Source organism: Sceloporus occidentalis, unplaced genomic scaffold (assembly GCF_023333645.1).
Source record: "Sceloporus occidentalis isolate IW3139 unplaced genomic scaffold, rSceOcc1.0.p SCAF_3, whole genome shotgun sequence".
NCBI classification, from domain to species: Eukaryota; Metazoa; Chordata; class Lepidosauria; order Squamata; family Phrynosomatidae; genus Sceloporus; species Sceloporus occidentalis.
In genome coordinates this window covers 166,349,630-166,367,074 of record NW_028316983.1, presented here as the reverse complement: position 1 = coordinate 166,367,074, position 17,445 = coordinate 166,349,630, and the positions used below count along the sequence as shown (strand labels likewise).

The 17,445-nt window shown below is 39.8% G+C and overlaps 1 protein-coding gene across 2 annotated transcripts; it reads left to right on the top strand.

Moving 5' to 3' along the window:
- Positions 1 to 869: 869 nt before the first annotated feature.
- On the top strand, positions 870 to 13,794 carry MYLIP (myosin regulatory light chain interacting protein). 2 transcript variants are annotated; one of them, XM_089516787.1, is made up of 7 exons: positions 870 to 1,049; positions 3,341 to 3,531; positions 6,962 to 7,147; positions 9,957 to 10,154; positions 10,912 to 11,076; positions 11,555 to 11,975; positions 12,479 to 13,794. In XM_089516787.1, the coding sequence occupies exons 1-7, from the start codon at positions 963 to 965 to the stop codon at positions 12,566 to 12,568; spliced, it is 1,338 nt and encodes a 445-aa protein (XP_089372913.1). In that variant the 5' UTR covers positions 870 to 962; the 3' UTR covers positions 12,569 to 13,794. The 2 variants fall into 2 exon arrangements, with proteins under 2 accessions (XP_089372913.1, XP_089372914.1); XM_089516788.1 differs by lacking the exon at positions 6,962 to 7,147 and having other exon boundaries at positions 872 to 1,049.
- The last annotated feature ends 3,651 nt before the right edge of the window (positions 13,795 to 17,445 follow it).

Below are 17,445 nucleotides of genomic sequence, written 5' to 3'. Positions count from 1 at the left end.
AAAAGTTAAAACGCAGGTTGCATCCGCACTGCAGAAATAATGTTTTAATTGCTTTTTAAAATTTAAAAACAAAGGTTTTAAGGTGTTTTTATCTTGCGAGACGCTTTGGGTCCCTTTTTTGGGGAGAAAGACAGCATAAATAAATAAATAATCCAGTTTGATACCACTTTAACTGTCCCGGCTCAATGCTAGGGAATTCTGGGAATTGTAGTTTTGTGAGACATTTAGCCTTCTCTGTAAGAGAGCGAGCTCTGGTGCCACAATAAACTACAGTTCCCAGGATTCCCTAGCACTGAGCCAGGCAGTTAAAGCAGCCTCAAACTGGATTATTTATGCAGTGTGTTTGGGACTCATATCCTTCTTTTCAGTCACTAGTTCTGAGTTCAAACTGCATCCACACTGGAGAAATTATCCGGTTTGGCACCGCTTTAAATGTGTCTTGGCTCTTTGCTATGGAATTCTGGGAGTTGGAGTTTGCTGGGGGTCCCAGAGCGGGGCAAAGCTCCGCTCTGGGCCCCACAACAAACTCCAACTCCCAGAATTCCATAGCAAAGAGCCAGACAAAGAGTTAAAGCGGTGCCAAACCGGATTATTTCTCCAATGTGGATGCAGCCCTAGAGTGTTTCCAGTTTGCCCCGCATATGGAAGCCGCCTAAGCGCGTCCACTGAGAACCCGAAGTCTCCCCTTGACAATAACAACAAACAGCCTTCCTCGGCTTAGCTCCGCCCTCCCGACGAGACCGCTTCGGGTTGGTTGGGACGGCCGCATGTAAAACAGAAGAGCGCTCTCTTATTGGTCAGACATCCCCGGAGGGCGGGGTTTAAGCGAAGCAGGGAACGACCGAGGGGATATAAAGCGCGGGAGCAGCTCCCGTTAGCTTCGGAATAGGTTCGAGGGCGGGAGGGGGACGGACGTGTCGGCAGCCGGAGGCTGTGTCGGCGTTGTTGAGGCACCCGCGGCCATGCTGTGCTATGTGACCAGGCCGGACGCTGTGGTGATGGAGGTGGAAGTGGAGGCCAAAGCCAACGGCGAAGATTGCCTCAACCAGGTGAAGTATAGAGGCGCCACAGTAACCTCTCTCCCTCTCCCTCTCTCCCCCCCCGGCAGAGAATGACCATTGAAAGGGGAGGGAGGGGGGAGTCGCGAGGCAGCCAACAGCGTGGCGCGCATGCGCGTTCTCGAGGTTCGGAGCCGGGGAGCGCGCGCGCGCTTGACAGTCTATTCCCTCGGTCGCGCGCCCAACCGTCGTCCTCTCTCTTTCCCTCGGTTCCCCCAAGTCTTTCCTCCTCCAGAGTTGTTGCGGGGTGTTTGGGTTTTTTAATGGTAATGGGAAGGGCGAGATATCAATAAACATAAATAAATAAATAAAATATCGCTCCTGTTGTTGTTGTTGTTGTTGTGTGTTTTGTGCCTCAGACTCATTTCAGACTTACGGTGACCCTTAGGAGTTTATCACACTGGTTCCAGCATCAAAGAGAGATTAAAGCGTCCCATAAACGAAGCAGCAATGGCAAGACGTTGCGCAAATGGTCATAGAATCAAAGAATCCTAGAGATGGAAGAGACCCCAAGGGCCATCCAGTCCAACCCCATTCTGCCATGCAGGAACTCTCAGTCGAAGCATCCCCTGTGACAGATGGCCACCAGCCTCTGTTTAAAGACCTCCAAGGAGGGAGGCTCCACCACACTCTGAGGGAGTGTGTTCCACCATCAAACAACCCTCTCTGTCAGGAAGTTCCTCCTAATGTTGAGGGTATCACGCGCAGTCGCGCAAATAAAGTGACGCCGGAAATGCGTCATCGCTGAAACCCCGAAAGTAAAAAAAAGATGCGCATTAATGCTCCTATGTGACCCGCTTTAATGGCAGGTTTTGTGCGACGTCCTGTTTCCCAGGATATTCATGGGATAAACTCCTGATCTCTGTCTGATAAACTCCTAAGGCGACCCTATCATGTTGTTTGTTTGTGAGGGGGCAGTTTTCCTCAGTTGTTGCTGTTGCTGTGTGCTTTCAGGTCATCTCCACCTTATTTATTTATTCAGCCCTAAAGGCCCTCAGAGCGGCTTACAGATAGATGGCAGCCCTAAAAGGGGGGGGGGGGGCTGTTCTATGGGACAGTTTTTCCTTCAATTTATGGTGACCCCTCTGAATGAGAGACCTCCTAGTCACCCACCCTCAACAGCCCTGCTCAGGTCTTGCTTTTGTTTTGTGTTTTTCCCACCTCCATAGTTTCCTTCATTCCAAGTATTGACATACAGTAACCACAGATTGTATATTGTACACAATTTGTTTTTTGTTGTTGCTGTGTGCCTTCAAGTTGTTTCCAACTTATGGCAGCCCTAAGGTGAACCAAGCACGGGATTTTTCTTGGCAGGTTTCTTCAGATTTGCTATTTCCATTGTTTGAGGCTGAGAGAGTGTGACTCCAAGATCATCTCCAGTGGAGTTACATGGCTGAGTTGGGAACTGAACTCTCCAGACTCATTGAGTGTAGAGTTCAACACTCAAGCCACTACTGTAGTCTCTCTCTTTCTCTCTCTGCATGTAGAAATACATAACAGGCTGCTCTTGCTTCATGCTTCTATTGCTGGCTCTCCTAAGAGTTTATTATTAGGGAGAGGGATCTGTAGCAGCAGCAGCAGCCACCCCAGAATTGACTGGGTCCATGTGGAGCCCTCAGTTTCAGTGGAGGAGCAGGAGCATGGAAGGCCAAACACTTGGCTGCTTTAGTGATGAAGTGGTTGCCAAATGTTGGTCTTCCAAATGTTGGGGACCTCATCTCCCAGAATCCCTGACGATTGGCCAAGCTGGCTGGAGCTTCTGGGAGTTGAAGCCCAGAACATTTGGAGGGGCAATGTTTGGGAACCACTGCTTTAGTGCCTCTGCGTGCCTTTTGTGACCACGTTGGCGTGTGAATATAAAGGTGTCCTTGGGATACATGGAAGGGCCCAGTTGCATTCCTTGTTTGTGTTCTTCTGATCCCTCTGCATCGGCCCAAGTGTTGGTCTTTGTGTGAGTTTGGAGAAACCCTTTCTAAACATGTGTTTCTTTCTTGGTTTTGGTGTTTGCTTCAAAGGGCTGTTTGGTTCTTGTTGAAGGGCTGAGGCATATAAGGGTGACATTAGTGACACGGATACATTTTCCTCCAAAATTTCTGGCTTGTGTTTTTAGAGATGGGGTGGTTGGATATACTATTGGCATGTTGCTGTCTGGCTTGGTACAGTTACTGTGGCATCTTCTGCTGAAAGGCTTTCTGGGTGAATTGCTAAATTGGTTGCTCACACTGGACTTGGTTGGAAATCCTTAGGCTAGCTTCTATTAACGTTCACATTTTTAATTGTAGGTTTGCAGACGATTGGGAATTATAGAAGTCGATTACTTCGGACTCCAGTTCACGGGGAGCAAAGGAGAGAATTTGTGGTTGAATCTGCGAAACAGAATATCCCAACAGATGGACGGTTTGCCTCCTTACAGACTGAAGCTGCGCGTCAAGTTCTTTGTGGAGCCTCATCTCATTTTGCAAGAACAGACAAGGTAAGCCCCTAGGAAGCGTTTTAGTCTGTCAACTGCACAGTATAATTTGGGCTTATAACTCTTAAAATATGCATTTAGAGTTAAATCTGGACTTCTGCACTTACCTTACTATAAAATATTCCATATTGAGAAAAACCCTGTTCTAACAGACAATATTAATGTAAGGGGATCTGCCAATGACTTATCTAATTACAGGAGCATTTCCACAAGTCAAGGGGAAGAAACAAAGAATTGGCTCTGATGCCCGATAGTAACCTCTTAGCAGTGTTATTACAGGTCATTTTAAAAAACTTCATAGCAGGAAACTGCCTCTAGTTTCAGCTTGCAGAACTCCTCCTTTTAGTCTGGTATCATATTACCCTAATGTTTCAAACAGCTGTTAAGGCCTACTGCAAACTACAAGACAAAAACAACTTTTTTTCCCCTTAGGAAATGCATAATTTAGCAGGAGAGGTATCTTAACCTTAGCCTTAAATTTAAATACAACCCTTTCAGCTTTAATTACTGTAATTAAACATGGGAGAAGACAGCATTTATTCACTGTGTTGTGCCTGTTGAGGAAGCTTTTTAGGTGGGAAAATAGCACACGGCCTGTAAAATATTTGAGCTGAAGTTTTCTAAAATAAGATAAAAGTATGGTGAGAGCATTAATAAAGAAGATAGACTTGCTGCAGAATAAAAATGCTTATGTCTAAATTTGTAGCCTCTGATAATTTAACACAATCATAGGTATGCTGTGAAAGTTCTTGGTACTCTCTTTCTGCTCTGTACTTAGTATTGTAATACACTGAATATGCAATTTACTGGGCAAGCACTTACAAGTCCCATCAGTGGCAGGGCCCCATGGCTTACCTATTCATGGGTTGATTGTGGTGCTAATACTTGGTGGAGTAGCGCATACCTGAAATGATACGTATAATTAATAGTTGCTGCCCGTTGAATCCTTCCAGATGAACCATCAAGAATAGTTGTTACGTTAATTGTTTTGCTTGTACCACAGAACTGGGCAAGTACATTTCAAATCTTTTGTAGTTCTACGAAGCTCTGCAGAGCTTGGCTATTAAATCTTTTCCCTAGTACAAAATATGGTCATTTCTTATGCTTTGAAGACGTTCTCTCTTGTATCAAGGCTTCTGGACTACTTTGAAATGCTATCGATGCCAGCCCCCAAAAATGCAACAAGTAAACAAGCATTTCTTTGAGTTATGGGTCTCCTTTCAACAGATATGGGCCACAGTCCTGTTTAAAGCAAATTGCTTGGTAGCTTCTCAGTGCTCCCCACCGACAGCCAGTGGCTGAAGGAGGAGGAGGAGGAGGGTCCTGCGTGGCATTGACCAAGCCTACAGAGTGGCCCATTACACTTTGGGTGAACAAGGGACTGTTTGTGGAAGGAGGTATTGAACACCTCACTTCACAAGCTTAATAAGCATAACTGCTGGAACAAGCTGGAGCTATGAGGGTATCGTGCCTCAGCGGGGTCCTGGGCAAAGAGCTTTACTTTTAGCATTGTCTTTTTGTGCTTGTGGTATAATTTTAAAATTAACCAGGGGCTTTGGACAGCATTGAATGGACCAGTTGCCATGCACTCGCGCAATCTGAGCATTCATCTACACAGTCAATGTACTGATTTTTTTATTAAAAAAGATTATTCTTAGCACTTCATAGATATGTGAATGTGCGCTAATAATAAAAGCTTTGTGTGTATGTGAAGGAGTCACAAGCTGCTGGTGTAATGGATTCTTCAGTGCAAATTCTGGGTTTAAAACTGCACCACTGTACACTCAAGTCTGAAGTATATTAGTTGTTTTTTTATATTGTTGCCCATGGTAGTGTTTTTACTGTGAATGGGAATGTGACACTAAGCACAGTGTCTTTGTTAGCATTCTTTGTTAACTTGAGATAAGAATTTTTCCACTTGCTTCTGTGTGCCAAATCAGTGCTGTTACTTTTGCTTGTAACTCTTCTATAGTACTTTACACCCAAGAAGAAAAAGTCAGAACAGTGTGATAGCTGAAATTTCAGGAACATGTGCAAAGTTCAAATGTCCCACTGTTTTAAATTTTTACAGTATTCAATGCAACTTAATACTTGGCTGTTGAATGAAGGGAATAAAACCAAGTTAAGTAAAGCGTTTGGTTGTTTTCTCTAAGGTGCTTCCATTTAGAAAGGAAATGTTATGGTTGTGTTGGAATAACATCATTTATAAAATGGGGAGGGAAGATTCTGACTTGCCTTTCTAGCTGTTCCTCCAAGGAATTTAGGGCAGCTTGTTAACTATCTTTACTTAATTTATTTTTCATGTAAAACCAAGGTACATATATTTAAAATACAAACTCTAAAAAAACACTATACTGTGACAGCTGGAAAAATGGTTTTGGGTGGGGCTCTTCTTGTACTTGTTAAAAATTGCTGGCTGCAGAGCAAGCTTTTTCTCTTAGAGAAGCAACAACAATGTAACTATAGGTCATTGACTGAAAGTAACCCTTAATAGCTGCTCTATGAATCAGCTGCGAGGGAGGGTTGCTGGAGAACATCAACTCCTGATTGGTCGGCAACAGTTGTGGCAGTGTAGAAAGTTCTGCTTTTGTGGTTGAAGGCTTTTATGATGCTAGCTATAGCTCTAAACTTTCGTCTCCTTTGGAGTAGCAGTCAGTTCTGACAATAAGTGAATGCGTTCAGACCCTTGTATTACATTTTATCCAGAATTTAGGATTACAGTTAGTGACAACATAATTAATTTTGCTACTGAAATTAAGTAATGCTTATCATGGCAGCATTGAACAATACTTAAAGTAAAGAAAACAGCAAATGCCATTAGGTCATTTTATATTGTAATGTCTAGGAAACTAGTTGTTTGGTTTCCCTTAAAATTAAAATCAGCATTTTTTCTTGTCCAGTGAGCTATTTTAAATTCACCACTGGATTTCTAATGATTTGCTGTATTTAAAATGTTGGATTTGGATGTTTGACCTATGAGAACATTCTTGAATTGCAAGTTGTAATCCAAAAGCATGGACATTGAAATACATAGATAGTATCTGCTTATCAGCGTGCCATAAAATGTAATGGTTACTCCTGGTCTGTGTGAGTACATCTAGGCATGCCAAGCCGAGTTGAACAGCCGATGGTAACCTTTCCCCTAATTGATCTACAGTTTAGCCAACCCTGGGAAGCTTGCAGCTTCTGTTGCTTTAGCTGATATGATAAGGCTGCATAGTCATAAGCTACACTCATTTGTGGAGATTCTTGCAAACTAAAAACCAGCGGCTTTTTTATCTTTTTGCTTTCTCTCTCTGTATTGATACTTCCCTACAGCATATCATTACATCTGGATCCAAGTCTGGGGATTTTTCAGTTTTTCAGACTGTCAGTTTTCCTTTCAGTTTTCTGACCTTCTACACTAAAATTTGAATATATTATTCCCTTTTAGGCATTTATTTTTCTTGCACATAGAGGAGGATCTTCTGTCTGGTAATCTTCAGTGTTCTTCTGAGCATGCAATTGAACTCAGTGCACTGCTTGCCCAGTTGAAGTTTGGTGATTATAATCAGAATACTGCTAAATATCACTATGAAGAGTTCTGTGCAAAGGAGCTTACCACTGCTGTTTTGGAGAGGTAAGAGGGTTTCTTCCTTCAGAACATCATGTCAGAAACACTTATTCAAGTATACATTATGATTGCATCATTCTTAATTGTGAATTATGCTTCATTCTTTGAAAGCTTGATATCAGGATAATACTCAGTACAGGCATACGTCATTAACAAAGTGGTAGAATTCAAAGATATAGCCGTGTTAGTCTGTAGAATCAATATGTAGAGAGATCTTGTAGACTAAAGAAAGAAGTTGGCAGCATGAATTCTTGTAGACTTAAGTCTACTTCCTCAGATTCCTCAGTGTGTGCCTGTTTACAAAAACCAAAGAACATCTGTCTCCAGAACCCTTTACTGAGCAGGTGTGAACAGCAAAAGAGAGAGAAAAAGTGAAAGCAAATAAGCCTGCCTCATTTCAGCATTTAGAAAACAAGCATAGATCTGTGTCTGGCCACAAAATGAAAATCATTTAAAAAGTGGAAGCTGGTGAAGGAAAGAAAAAATATGCCTGGGTGCATTTTAGAAGAAGCTTTCATGTGGTCTTTATTGGGTTCAAAATGTTTTTGTTTATGCCAGACTTGTATGACCTGGTGGTTTTATTTCACATGTTCATATTGTTAGTTTGGAATAAAAAATTTGCTGAAACATGTTAAACTCCTTAATCCTATTCATTTTGTGTTATTTATGTGTATGGCACCATATTTTGTGTTACAGAAGTAAGGAAACATATCTGTTTTGTTACCTGTAAATTTAAAGTGCCTATTTTAAAAAGATCACTTTTAAAGTTTCACAAATTATGTATCCATCTCAGTTTTTCTGATTTTATTGTTGTTCATGATAGCAGATCAGCAGAGGTTCAGTTGAATATAAAATGATTCTAAATCAGATGATTTTCACACCAAATTGCCGTGGCGCTGGGGGCTTATTGGAAGCTGTAGTCCAAAAAAAAAAAAAAAAATTAGAAGGTCTGCCCCTTCTAAACAAGTCAGGAACCCCTAACTAGAGATCCAATTATTGGCCGGTATTGCTTCTACCATTTTTGGGTAAGGTGATCGAGAGGGCCATTGCCAACCAACTCCAAGCAGTCTTGGATGACACTGATTATCTTGATCCATTTCAAACTGGCATCAGGTCAGGATACAGAGTGGAGAATGCCATGGACGCCTTGGTCGATGGTCTCTGTCTGTGCATCGACAGGGGAAGTGTGGCCCTGTTGGTGCTCTTAGACCTCTCAGCAGTCTTCGATACCATAGACCATGGTATCTTTCTGGAGTGCCTGAGGGAATTGGGAATCGGAGGCACTGCTCTGCAGTGGTTCCGGTCCTTTCTCTCGGGCAGGTTCCAGATGGTGTCACTTGGCGACAGCTGTCCGGCCAAGAGGGAGCTCAAATTGGGTGTCCCTCAAGGCGCGATACTGTCACCAGTGCTCTTCAACATTTACATGAAGTCGCTGGGTGAGATCATCCGGAGACATGGGGCGGGGTGTTATCAATATGCTGAAGACACCCAAATTTGTTTCTCCATGTTTCGGACTACTTCAGTGACCAAGGATGGCATTTCTCCTCTGAATCACTGTCTGAAGTCAGTAATGGATTGGATGAGAGAAAATAGAGTTAAATTGAATCCAATTTAAGGTGCTTGTCATAGGCAATCCCAATCCGGGTAAGGTGATAAGCTCCCCAGTTCTGGATGGGGTCACACTTCCCCTAAAGGACTGTGTTCGTAGCTTGGGGGTGCTCCTCGACTCGTCACTTCAGCTGTCGTCCCAGGTGGACGCGACAGCCAGGAGTGCCCACTATCAGCTCCAGCTGATTCGTCAGCTATGACCCTTCCTGGTACTGGAAAACCTTGAAACGGTTGTACACTCCCTGGTAACCTCTTGTCTCAATTTCTGCAATGTGCTCTACATGGGGCAACCCTTATGCCACATTCGGAAGCTGCAACTGGTCCAAAACATGGCAGCCAGACTGGTGACTGGGAGTTCCAAGTTTGATTCTATCGCACCCATTCTAAAATCCCTTCACTGGCTGCCTATTAGCTTCCGGGCACAGTATAAGGTGTTGGTTATTACCTATAAAGCCTTACATGGCCTGGGTCCAGCTTACCTGAGGGAACACCTCTTCCCATATAATCCTTCCCACACTCTCAGATCCTCAGGGAAGAATCTACTACAGTCTGAGAGAACCAGGATGGTAACTACTTCCCACAGGATGTTTTCTCCTGCCGCTCCAAAAATCTGGAATGATCTGCCAGACGAGATCCACCAACTAACATCTTTGGAGGCCTTTAAGAAGGCAATAAAAACAGATCTCTTCTGGTAGGCCTTCCCAAATTGATCTGCCAATCTCATTCTCCACTTGCTTAAATTGTTCTCCTTGGATTGATTCGTTCTTGACTGATTTTATTGCCCGTTGTTTGGGAACTGCTTTTAAGGTTAATTTTAGGGGTGGGAGGGAGTGGGAATTTGGAGTCTAGTGTACTTTTATCTACCGTTTCTATGCCTTTGATTTTATTGTTTTCTCTTTTTATATGCTGTTACCTGCCTTGATCCAACACAGGGAGAGGCGGGTTATAAATAAATGTTGTTGTTGTTGTTGTTGTTAACTAGCTCTAATAAAGCAAGCCAAAGTTAGTGACATACATACATTTTTAAAATCTCCAAAGTTAACAAAGAACCCCTTGTCAAAACCCAATATATTAACCTTCAAAATCAATACAGTAACAAAATGCTTTAAAATGTCTTGTTCTGAAGGTCAATGTATTGTTTTTCAAAATCAGATTTTACTGCAATTGTCAGTGATTAACCTGTTTCATCTTTTTGCTATCTCTACAGTATTATTGCAAAACATAAGGAACTTGAAGGCCTCAACCAAGCTTCAGGAGAGTATCAAGTTTTACAGATTGTGTCAGCACTGGAAAACTATGGGGTAGAATGGCATTCTGTTAGAGACAGTGAAGGACAAAAGCTTTTTATTGGTGTTGGTCCTGAAGGCATTGCCATATGTAAAGATGACTTCATTCCCATCAACAGGTATTTATTAGATCTGTCCAAAAACAACACAAAAAAGTCTTTAAGATGGAGCCAACATAGTGTAGTAGTTTGAGCATTGGAGTGTGACTCTGGAGAACAGGGTTCAAATCCTTCCTTGGCCATGGAAACCCACTGGGTTTACCTTGGACAAGCCACACACTTTCAGCCCTCAGAAAACCCTATAATATACATCTTAGTGTCACCATGAGTCAGAAATTACTTGATGGCACACAACAAGAGTTGTGGAATAAACTGCTGTTTTGAACTTGTTTCAGAATAAATATCTTAGTTCTTCTGAGTTTTATTGCTAAAGCAGGTTATTTCATCCAGTGCATGTATTTAAAAACGATGATGTATTTGTCTGCCCTCCTTATGCACAAATTCAACCATCCACAGCTTGAACGTGTGTGTGTGTTAAATTCCCCAAAAGCAAATGTTGATTTTACCATTTTGTATAAGGAACACCATTGAATATAATGGGACTTCAGCATCCATGGATTTTGGTATCCTAGCAGGGTCCTGGAACCAAACCCCAATGGATACCAAAGGCTCACTGTACTATGAGCCTGACACACCTCACTGGATTGTCAAGATACATGGGGAGGAGTAGAGTAGTGTCTGGGGTATTGGACTACACGGAGGAAAGGACAGGGTACAATCGTAATTATTAAATAAATTCTTAGTTCTTCACTGCAGTAGTTATAAGGCTACACTACATGTCTCCCTCCTTTAACTTTTTTTTTGCCTTTTTTTTTAGGATTGCATACCCAGTTGTCCAGATGGCAACACAGTCTGGGAAGAATGTGTACTTAACTGTTACTAAGGAATCTGGCAATAGTATTGTTCACCTTTTCAAGATGATCAGCACCAGAGCAGCTAGTGGACTGTATAGGGCAATAACAGAAACACATGCATTTTACAGGTTTGTATTTCTAGGGGGGGTGGGGGGAGTATAAGTGAACAAATACATACTAAATGTTAATGCATGTTTTTTACATAAAGTTCACACAGTTCTGCCTTTATCTGATGTAACTATTCTGTAAATATTAATGTTCCTTAAAATATAAAGCTTCATTTTAATCTAGTGCAGTGGTCACCTGGATTAAATTTAATTTTGGTATATTATTTCTGTTTGGAGTAGGTAGGAATATTTGAAGCCTGTGCAAACATAGCTCAAGGTTAGGACTTTCAAAAAAACAAAACAAACCCACTGCTTTAACTACCTGTACAGTTCTGGCATAATTAACTGCTAGATCAAACTAACATTATTTTGAGTATTAAAACATCAAACCACATTGTACTATTTAGTTTGCAGAATGGTTCACATTTTCCAAATAAACAAAACTAAGAATTAGATATTTTTATGCACATGACTTAACTGTTTTTTTTCCTCTTGGCAGATGTGACACTGTTACTAGCGCAGTCATGATGCAGTACAGTAGAGACTTAAAAGGCCACTTAGCATCCTTGTTCTTGAATGAGAATATTAATCTTGGAAAGAAGTATGTATTTGATATTAAGCGGACATCTAAAGAAGCATATGATCATGCAAGGCGGGCCCTTTACAATGCTGGCATTGTGGATCTAGTTTCCAGAGGTGACCAGAGCCCACCTAGTTCTCCCCTTAAGTCTTCAGAAAGCAGTATGAACTGTGAAAGCTGTGAAGGCCTCAATTGCCAGCAAACGAAAGCTCTTCAAGAAAAATTACGGAAACTGAAAGAATCTCTGCTGTGTATGCTGTGTTGTGAAGAAGAGATAAATTCAACGTTTTGTCCATGCGGTCATACTGTGTGCTGTGAATCATGTGCTGCTCAGTTACAGGTAATTACCAAACCATATTCAACAGTGTGTGTATCACTTCTTTAATTATAGTTGTAAATGGGATATGGGAAGGGATTTGACAGCATCACATTACACATCGTTTTTTGTAACTACGTATTCCATTGCCTATGTTTAGGTTCTCTTTAAATCAGTTCAGCTATATGTAAATATCATACTCTTTGTATACAGCTCATATAATCTCAGTTGGATTATGGATCATAGTTAATGGAAGTATGTTTGCTAGCAAGCCAGATTTATCAATCTACTAGTTGAGGCTGGGTTGTGATGGGTATTTTAGAGGAAGTGTATTTCAGTAAGTAAGTGAATATTATAAGTTATATAATTATATTATATATATATATATATATATATATATATATATATATATAATATATAATTATATAATTATAATCAATAAGTGAGTATTAGAACCTTCCATGTATATGAACTGAGTTGTTAATACAGGTTTTGTAATGTCACAACTTCTATTCTTTTCCTTCTAGTCTTGTCCAGTTTGCAGATCTCGAGTAGAGCACGTCCAGCATGTGTATTTGCCTACCCACACAAGTCTCCTTAACTTGACAGTAATATGATCTTGGTCTTGACTGCTGGAAAATATACACCATTCAAGCTTCTAAGCTATCTTGTACTTCCAAAATACTGCACTAATGTTCACTCCAGCTCCATTGATGGTGAAGGAAAGCAGTTACTTCAGCATTTGCCAGCAATTATAAGTGGAAAGGAAAGCTACAAAACTGTTGTGGGGGAGTAGAGGGGACAAGTGTCTGATCAGACTTTGAGAATATGGCTTAGGGGAGTATACTGTGAATGACTCGTAGACAACCTTATGTCACTTGAAACAACATTGTTTATAAAATGGCAATATTTTGAGGGGAGCAGAGTTGAAAACCTATTCTGTAGTATCCAGCAGGGTCAGCCTAGCTTGTTTTATGCATTTTATAAAGATTTTTTTTTAATTTACATTATTTAGCATGATCACTCCATTTATGTTTTAGCAAAACTAGTTTTTAATATCTACATCTATTGTAGTCTGATTTAGTTTCTACTTTTAAAGTCACTGAAGTAAGAAACTATTTTTAAATCCAGTATACTTAAGAACCTAAGATTACAAAGCTTTAAACAAGTAGCTGTATTCGTTTCAGCAAAAACAGATCAGGTTACTTTGAAAATTACTTTCAACATTTGCATAGATTTGGCAGCCTGGTTGGTACCTTCTAAGGGAATGCTGAAAGATGTTTTTAAAATGTAGTGTTTGAACATAAGTAGAAACATTTTTCTCTTAACAAGAGTTAATAGTTGTTTCTGTTCATCTGCCTTGTGTTTGGAGAAACTTTTCCTCAAACAATATAATCTTTGTGGTTTTCTATTATACAGTTATGTTAAATTATTCTTTGTAAAAACCGTCTTACCTTCTACCACAAACCCTATCCCTGGGCATTTTGGACTTTGGTCAACTAGTGAATAGTCCCGAATATTGAAAACTAGATGACCATTTTTGGGTGCAATACTAGCTGAAATGAAAGCTAGAAAAGTCACTTTACTGAGACTTTCTGAATATACTTTTCATATTGCCTTAATGTAGCAGTAATGTGTGTATGCATTTGTTTCTTTGCACAGACATTTTGTCAAAATATTAAAACTCTACTTTTTTATGGCACATTAGCATATAAACCTTACTCCAAAAGGTATTTATTTTTTCACTTTGTAAAAAGTTTTGTTTCCACATGAAGCAAGAACTCCAATATGATAGACAACGTGTCTTTTTATATATTCAGGTTAATAAAAGACTTTTAAAATACTGTTTTCCAGTAATTACTTTCTTCTACATAAAGTTTGCATGTTAATACAAAATGTGTTATATTTACAATTTAGTATGTGTCTGTGGCAGCAGTTTCACACACATATGAATAAACACTGTGGAACACACTTGTGTAGTTAAGAGTTTGTGAGTCTAAACAAATTGTAATTCTGAAGAAGAAAAGTATTTTAAGTGGAATGAATTTCACTGTGCAAATAAGTAAAAAATTGATACTGATGAGCACATTGGTTTAAATTTACCTTTCAAGTTTTAGGAATTCCCTAAAGCTTCCATACTGCTACATAAACATTCTCACAACCTTAATACTCAGCTCCTAAAATGGGTGAGAATCATGAGGCCCTCCAGATGTTGGGACTGCAACTTCCACAAGCCCTATCCAGCATAATGAGGAAGGCTGGGGTTTGAATGTAACATCTGGAGGGCCATATGATTTCCACCAGGCAGATTGTCTAAAAATTGTCTACAGTGTTCTCAAAGTTACCAGTACTTTGGACCCTTGTTATACACTGTTATAAAAAATGGAAAATCAAGATTTGATATTTGAAATTTATACTTTTTTGGAAGATTTTCAAACCATGGATGCTTGAATCCATCTATAAAAAATCCGTATATAAGAAGGGCTGACTGTACTACTTAACAGCAAGTATGTTTTTAAAACAAACTAATACTTAACTTGTTCAGGAAATGTTAATCCAATTGTTTTAAAAGCACAAGAGAAAAGAATTCAGTCTTCCGAGATAAAAAGGAAATCTTCATGCAATTTGTGGAGGAGTTGAATGCTGATAGTAATCCAGTTAATGACAGTACCAGCCTAAGTCCAAGAACAGCAAGTCAGTTTATACAACAATTAAAATGCTAAGTTAACTGCAACCTTTATGGAAAGCTTTAAGAATGTTTTCTTAGTATTCGTTGATTAGAACTTGCTGTGATGTCTCTACTTGAATCTATGTCCAAGAGAAAAAGTTTTGTGCGTTCCCCACCCCATCCCCAACCTGGTTTTATTTATTTATTTATGGTATTTATACCCCACCCTTCTACCCTAAAGGCTATCAGAGGGGCTTACAATTATTATTTTTAATTAGACGTTCCCTGCCCTCAGGCTTACAATCTAAAAATGCGCCTGATAGGTGGCCCTCCAACCTCTGTTTAAAAACTTCCAAAGAGAGTCCACTACCTTCCAAAATAGGCAATTCCATTCTCAAACAGCTCTTTAATGTTGGGACATCACTAATGTTTAATGATATAATCTTTCTGTAATTTGACTTCATTGGCTTGGATTCTGCCATGTGGAAGAGTACAAAATAAAGTTCATTCTATATGACTGCTTTTCAGATATTTCAAGAAGGATATCCTAGCATCTCTCACTGTTTCTTCTCCAGGTTAAAAATACCCAGTTCTCAACCATTTGTTATAGGGCTTGGTTTTTGAACCTCCCCCAACGTGTATCAGGCTGTTAGTATTTTGCTCAACCTCTATTGGCTTGAACTAGACAGTGTTCTAAGTGAAGATTGAATAAAGCAGAATTCAGTGATATTATTACAGTGTGCCCACACCATACGCGGATGCACTATATGCGGCTTCCAGCATAAACGGAAGCCACGCGGCAAGAAAAACAATGGCACGTGCACCCATGGCAGACGCCCCATTATTTCCAGTGAGACGCGAGCATACACGGATTTCCCTTTATGTGATGAATTGGCTATATTTGTACTGTTCTACCAGCTGCATAGCATGAAAGATCTAAGCATTATGAAATGGGTAACGCTATCAATATGGGATGATGTATGGAAAGATTTTTGGGATGAGATGCAAAGGTATCCTTAACTCCCTTCCCAAACAGCTATCACAAGAAATTGCAGTGTCAGCCACTGCTTTCATTCAGCTTAATAAAAATGCCTCAAAATATCCCACAATCTGAAAAAGTAGAAGAAAGAGCCAGAAAGAAACATCCACAAAGGTGGAAGCCCTTGCTCCAGCTGGACAAGTGCAAAAGGACCATATGCAGGGACCAAAGCTTGAAGGGAAAGGCTGCTGCTTAGTTGACTTTTTTAAAAACGGAGAAAATCAAATTATATAGAAAAGTATATTTTTTCACTTAATTTTTGTATTAAAATTTCACTGCTACCAAAATCTTCCAGAAATAACTTCTCCTTATTATTCATGATATCATGGTATTTGGAAAGATTAATTTGATAATTGGCAACTCTCATTTATTGTTGGCAAATAAAATCCTTTATTATTGAATTTTTATTTTTCTATATTAACATCTAAAATGATTTTGAAATAATTGGTTAAACATTTGATATTAAACAATGTGCTAATTAAATTTCTGTCCCTAATTCTTTTTTCAGAAAAAAATGCCATTTTTTTGGTCAAAATTAGGCAGTAAACTAAATGCACTGTAATCAATAGGAAGGAATGATGCTAACTATACTTATTATCAATAGACTTGCGATACAAATATTCATTTATACATATGCTAGGTGGACGATTTCCAGGGTTGACTAGGTGCAGAGGGCTGCATGTGCCACACACCCATACCTTTTGAAATTTAGACCCAGCAAAGGTAAAAGTATGGCAAAGTGATATCTTAATTTCTTTAAAAAAATCATTGTATGTTGGCAAAGATTACTGCGAGTTACAATCCAGCAGTTAGAAGGTACCATGATTCCCATTCCTTACAGTTGCTTAATACAGTGGGCTCTTGGTATCTGCTGGGGTTTGGTTCTAGGACCCCCTGTGGATACCAAAATCCTTGGATGCTCAAGTCACATTATATAAAGTGGCATAGTAAAATGGTGTCCCTTATATAAAATAGCAAAGTCAAGCTCTGCCTTTTGGATTTTTGTGTATGTGTAAATATTTTCGAACTGTGGTTAGTTGAATGTGCGGATGCAGAATCCATGGATGTGGGGGGCTGACTGCAGTATCCAAAAACCAAACCTCATGTTCAGATTGCTCTGAGCCTAGGGTAAAAAAGGTTTACTGAAGTTAAGCAGGAAATATCACTCCAGGACATCCTGTATACTACTACAAATGAACACATAGTGCCTGTTCCTCTATGCTATTGAAGTAGCTTAGAATGGGAAGAGGATCTTGGAAATTAGAATCTGCATGGGAGATATGTTGGCTGCTATTCTAAAATTGCCATAATGAAGATGAGGTAAATACTGTGTTGATGTTTAACAAAATACATGCTTCAGAAGTTCAGAACTTATACTATGACAAGTTTTTTGTAAAGCTCTGCATGTTTACCAAAAGCAAAACCACTGAAGCATTAGCAGAATATCACACTTCTTTAATATCCAGGGGTAGCCATGTTAAGTCATAAGCAAACTGTGTTAACAATCAAACAGGAGAAAGAAAAATGTCGATGTTGGAGTCATAAGCTTCCGTTTTGTCAAGATGGTGTTACAGTTGTTTTCAGTTAAGATGGTATGGAGGGATATCCATGTAGGCAGAGTCCACTACTCCTTGGCCATGCAAGTAGTAAACTCAAGGAAGCAAAAGTTAAAAATCCATTAGTAATACACATACATACATACATACATACATATATATATATGAGAGAGATACATATTCACACAGGCCGCGGAAACCCACTGGGTGACATTAGACAATTCACATACA

Coding starts and splice junctions, on each gene's coding strand:
- MYLIP (XM_089516787.1), top strand. CDS start 963: ATGCTGTGCTATGTGACCAGGCCGGACGCTGTGGTGATGGAGGTGGAA. Junction 7,148..9,956: donor ACCACTGCTGTTTTGGAGAG/GTAAGAGGGTTT, acceptor CTATCTCTACAG/TATTATTGCAAAACATAAGG. Junction 11,077..11,554: donor GAAACACATGCATTTTACAG/GTTTGTATTTCT, acceptor TCCTCTTGGCAG/ATGTGACACTGTTACTAGCG.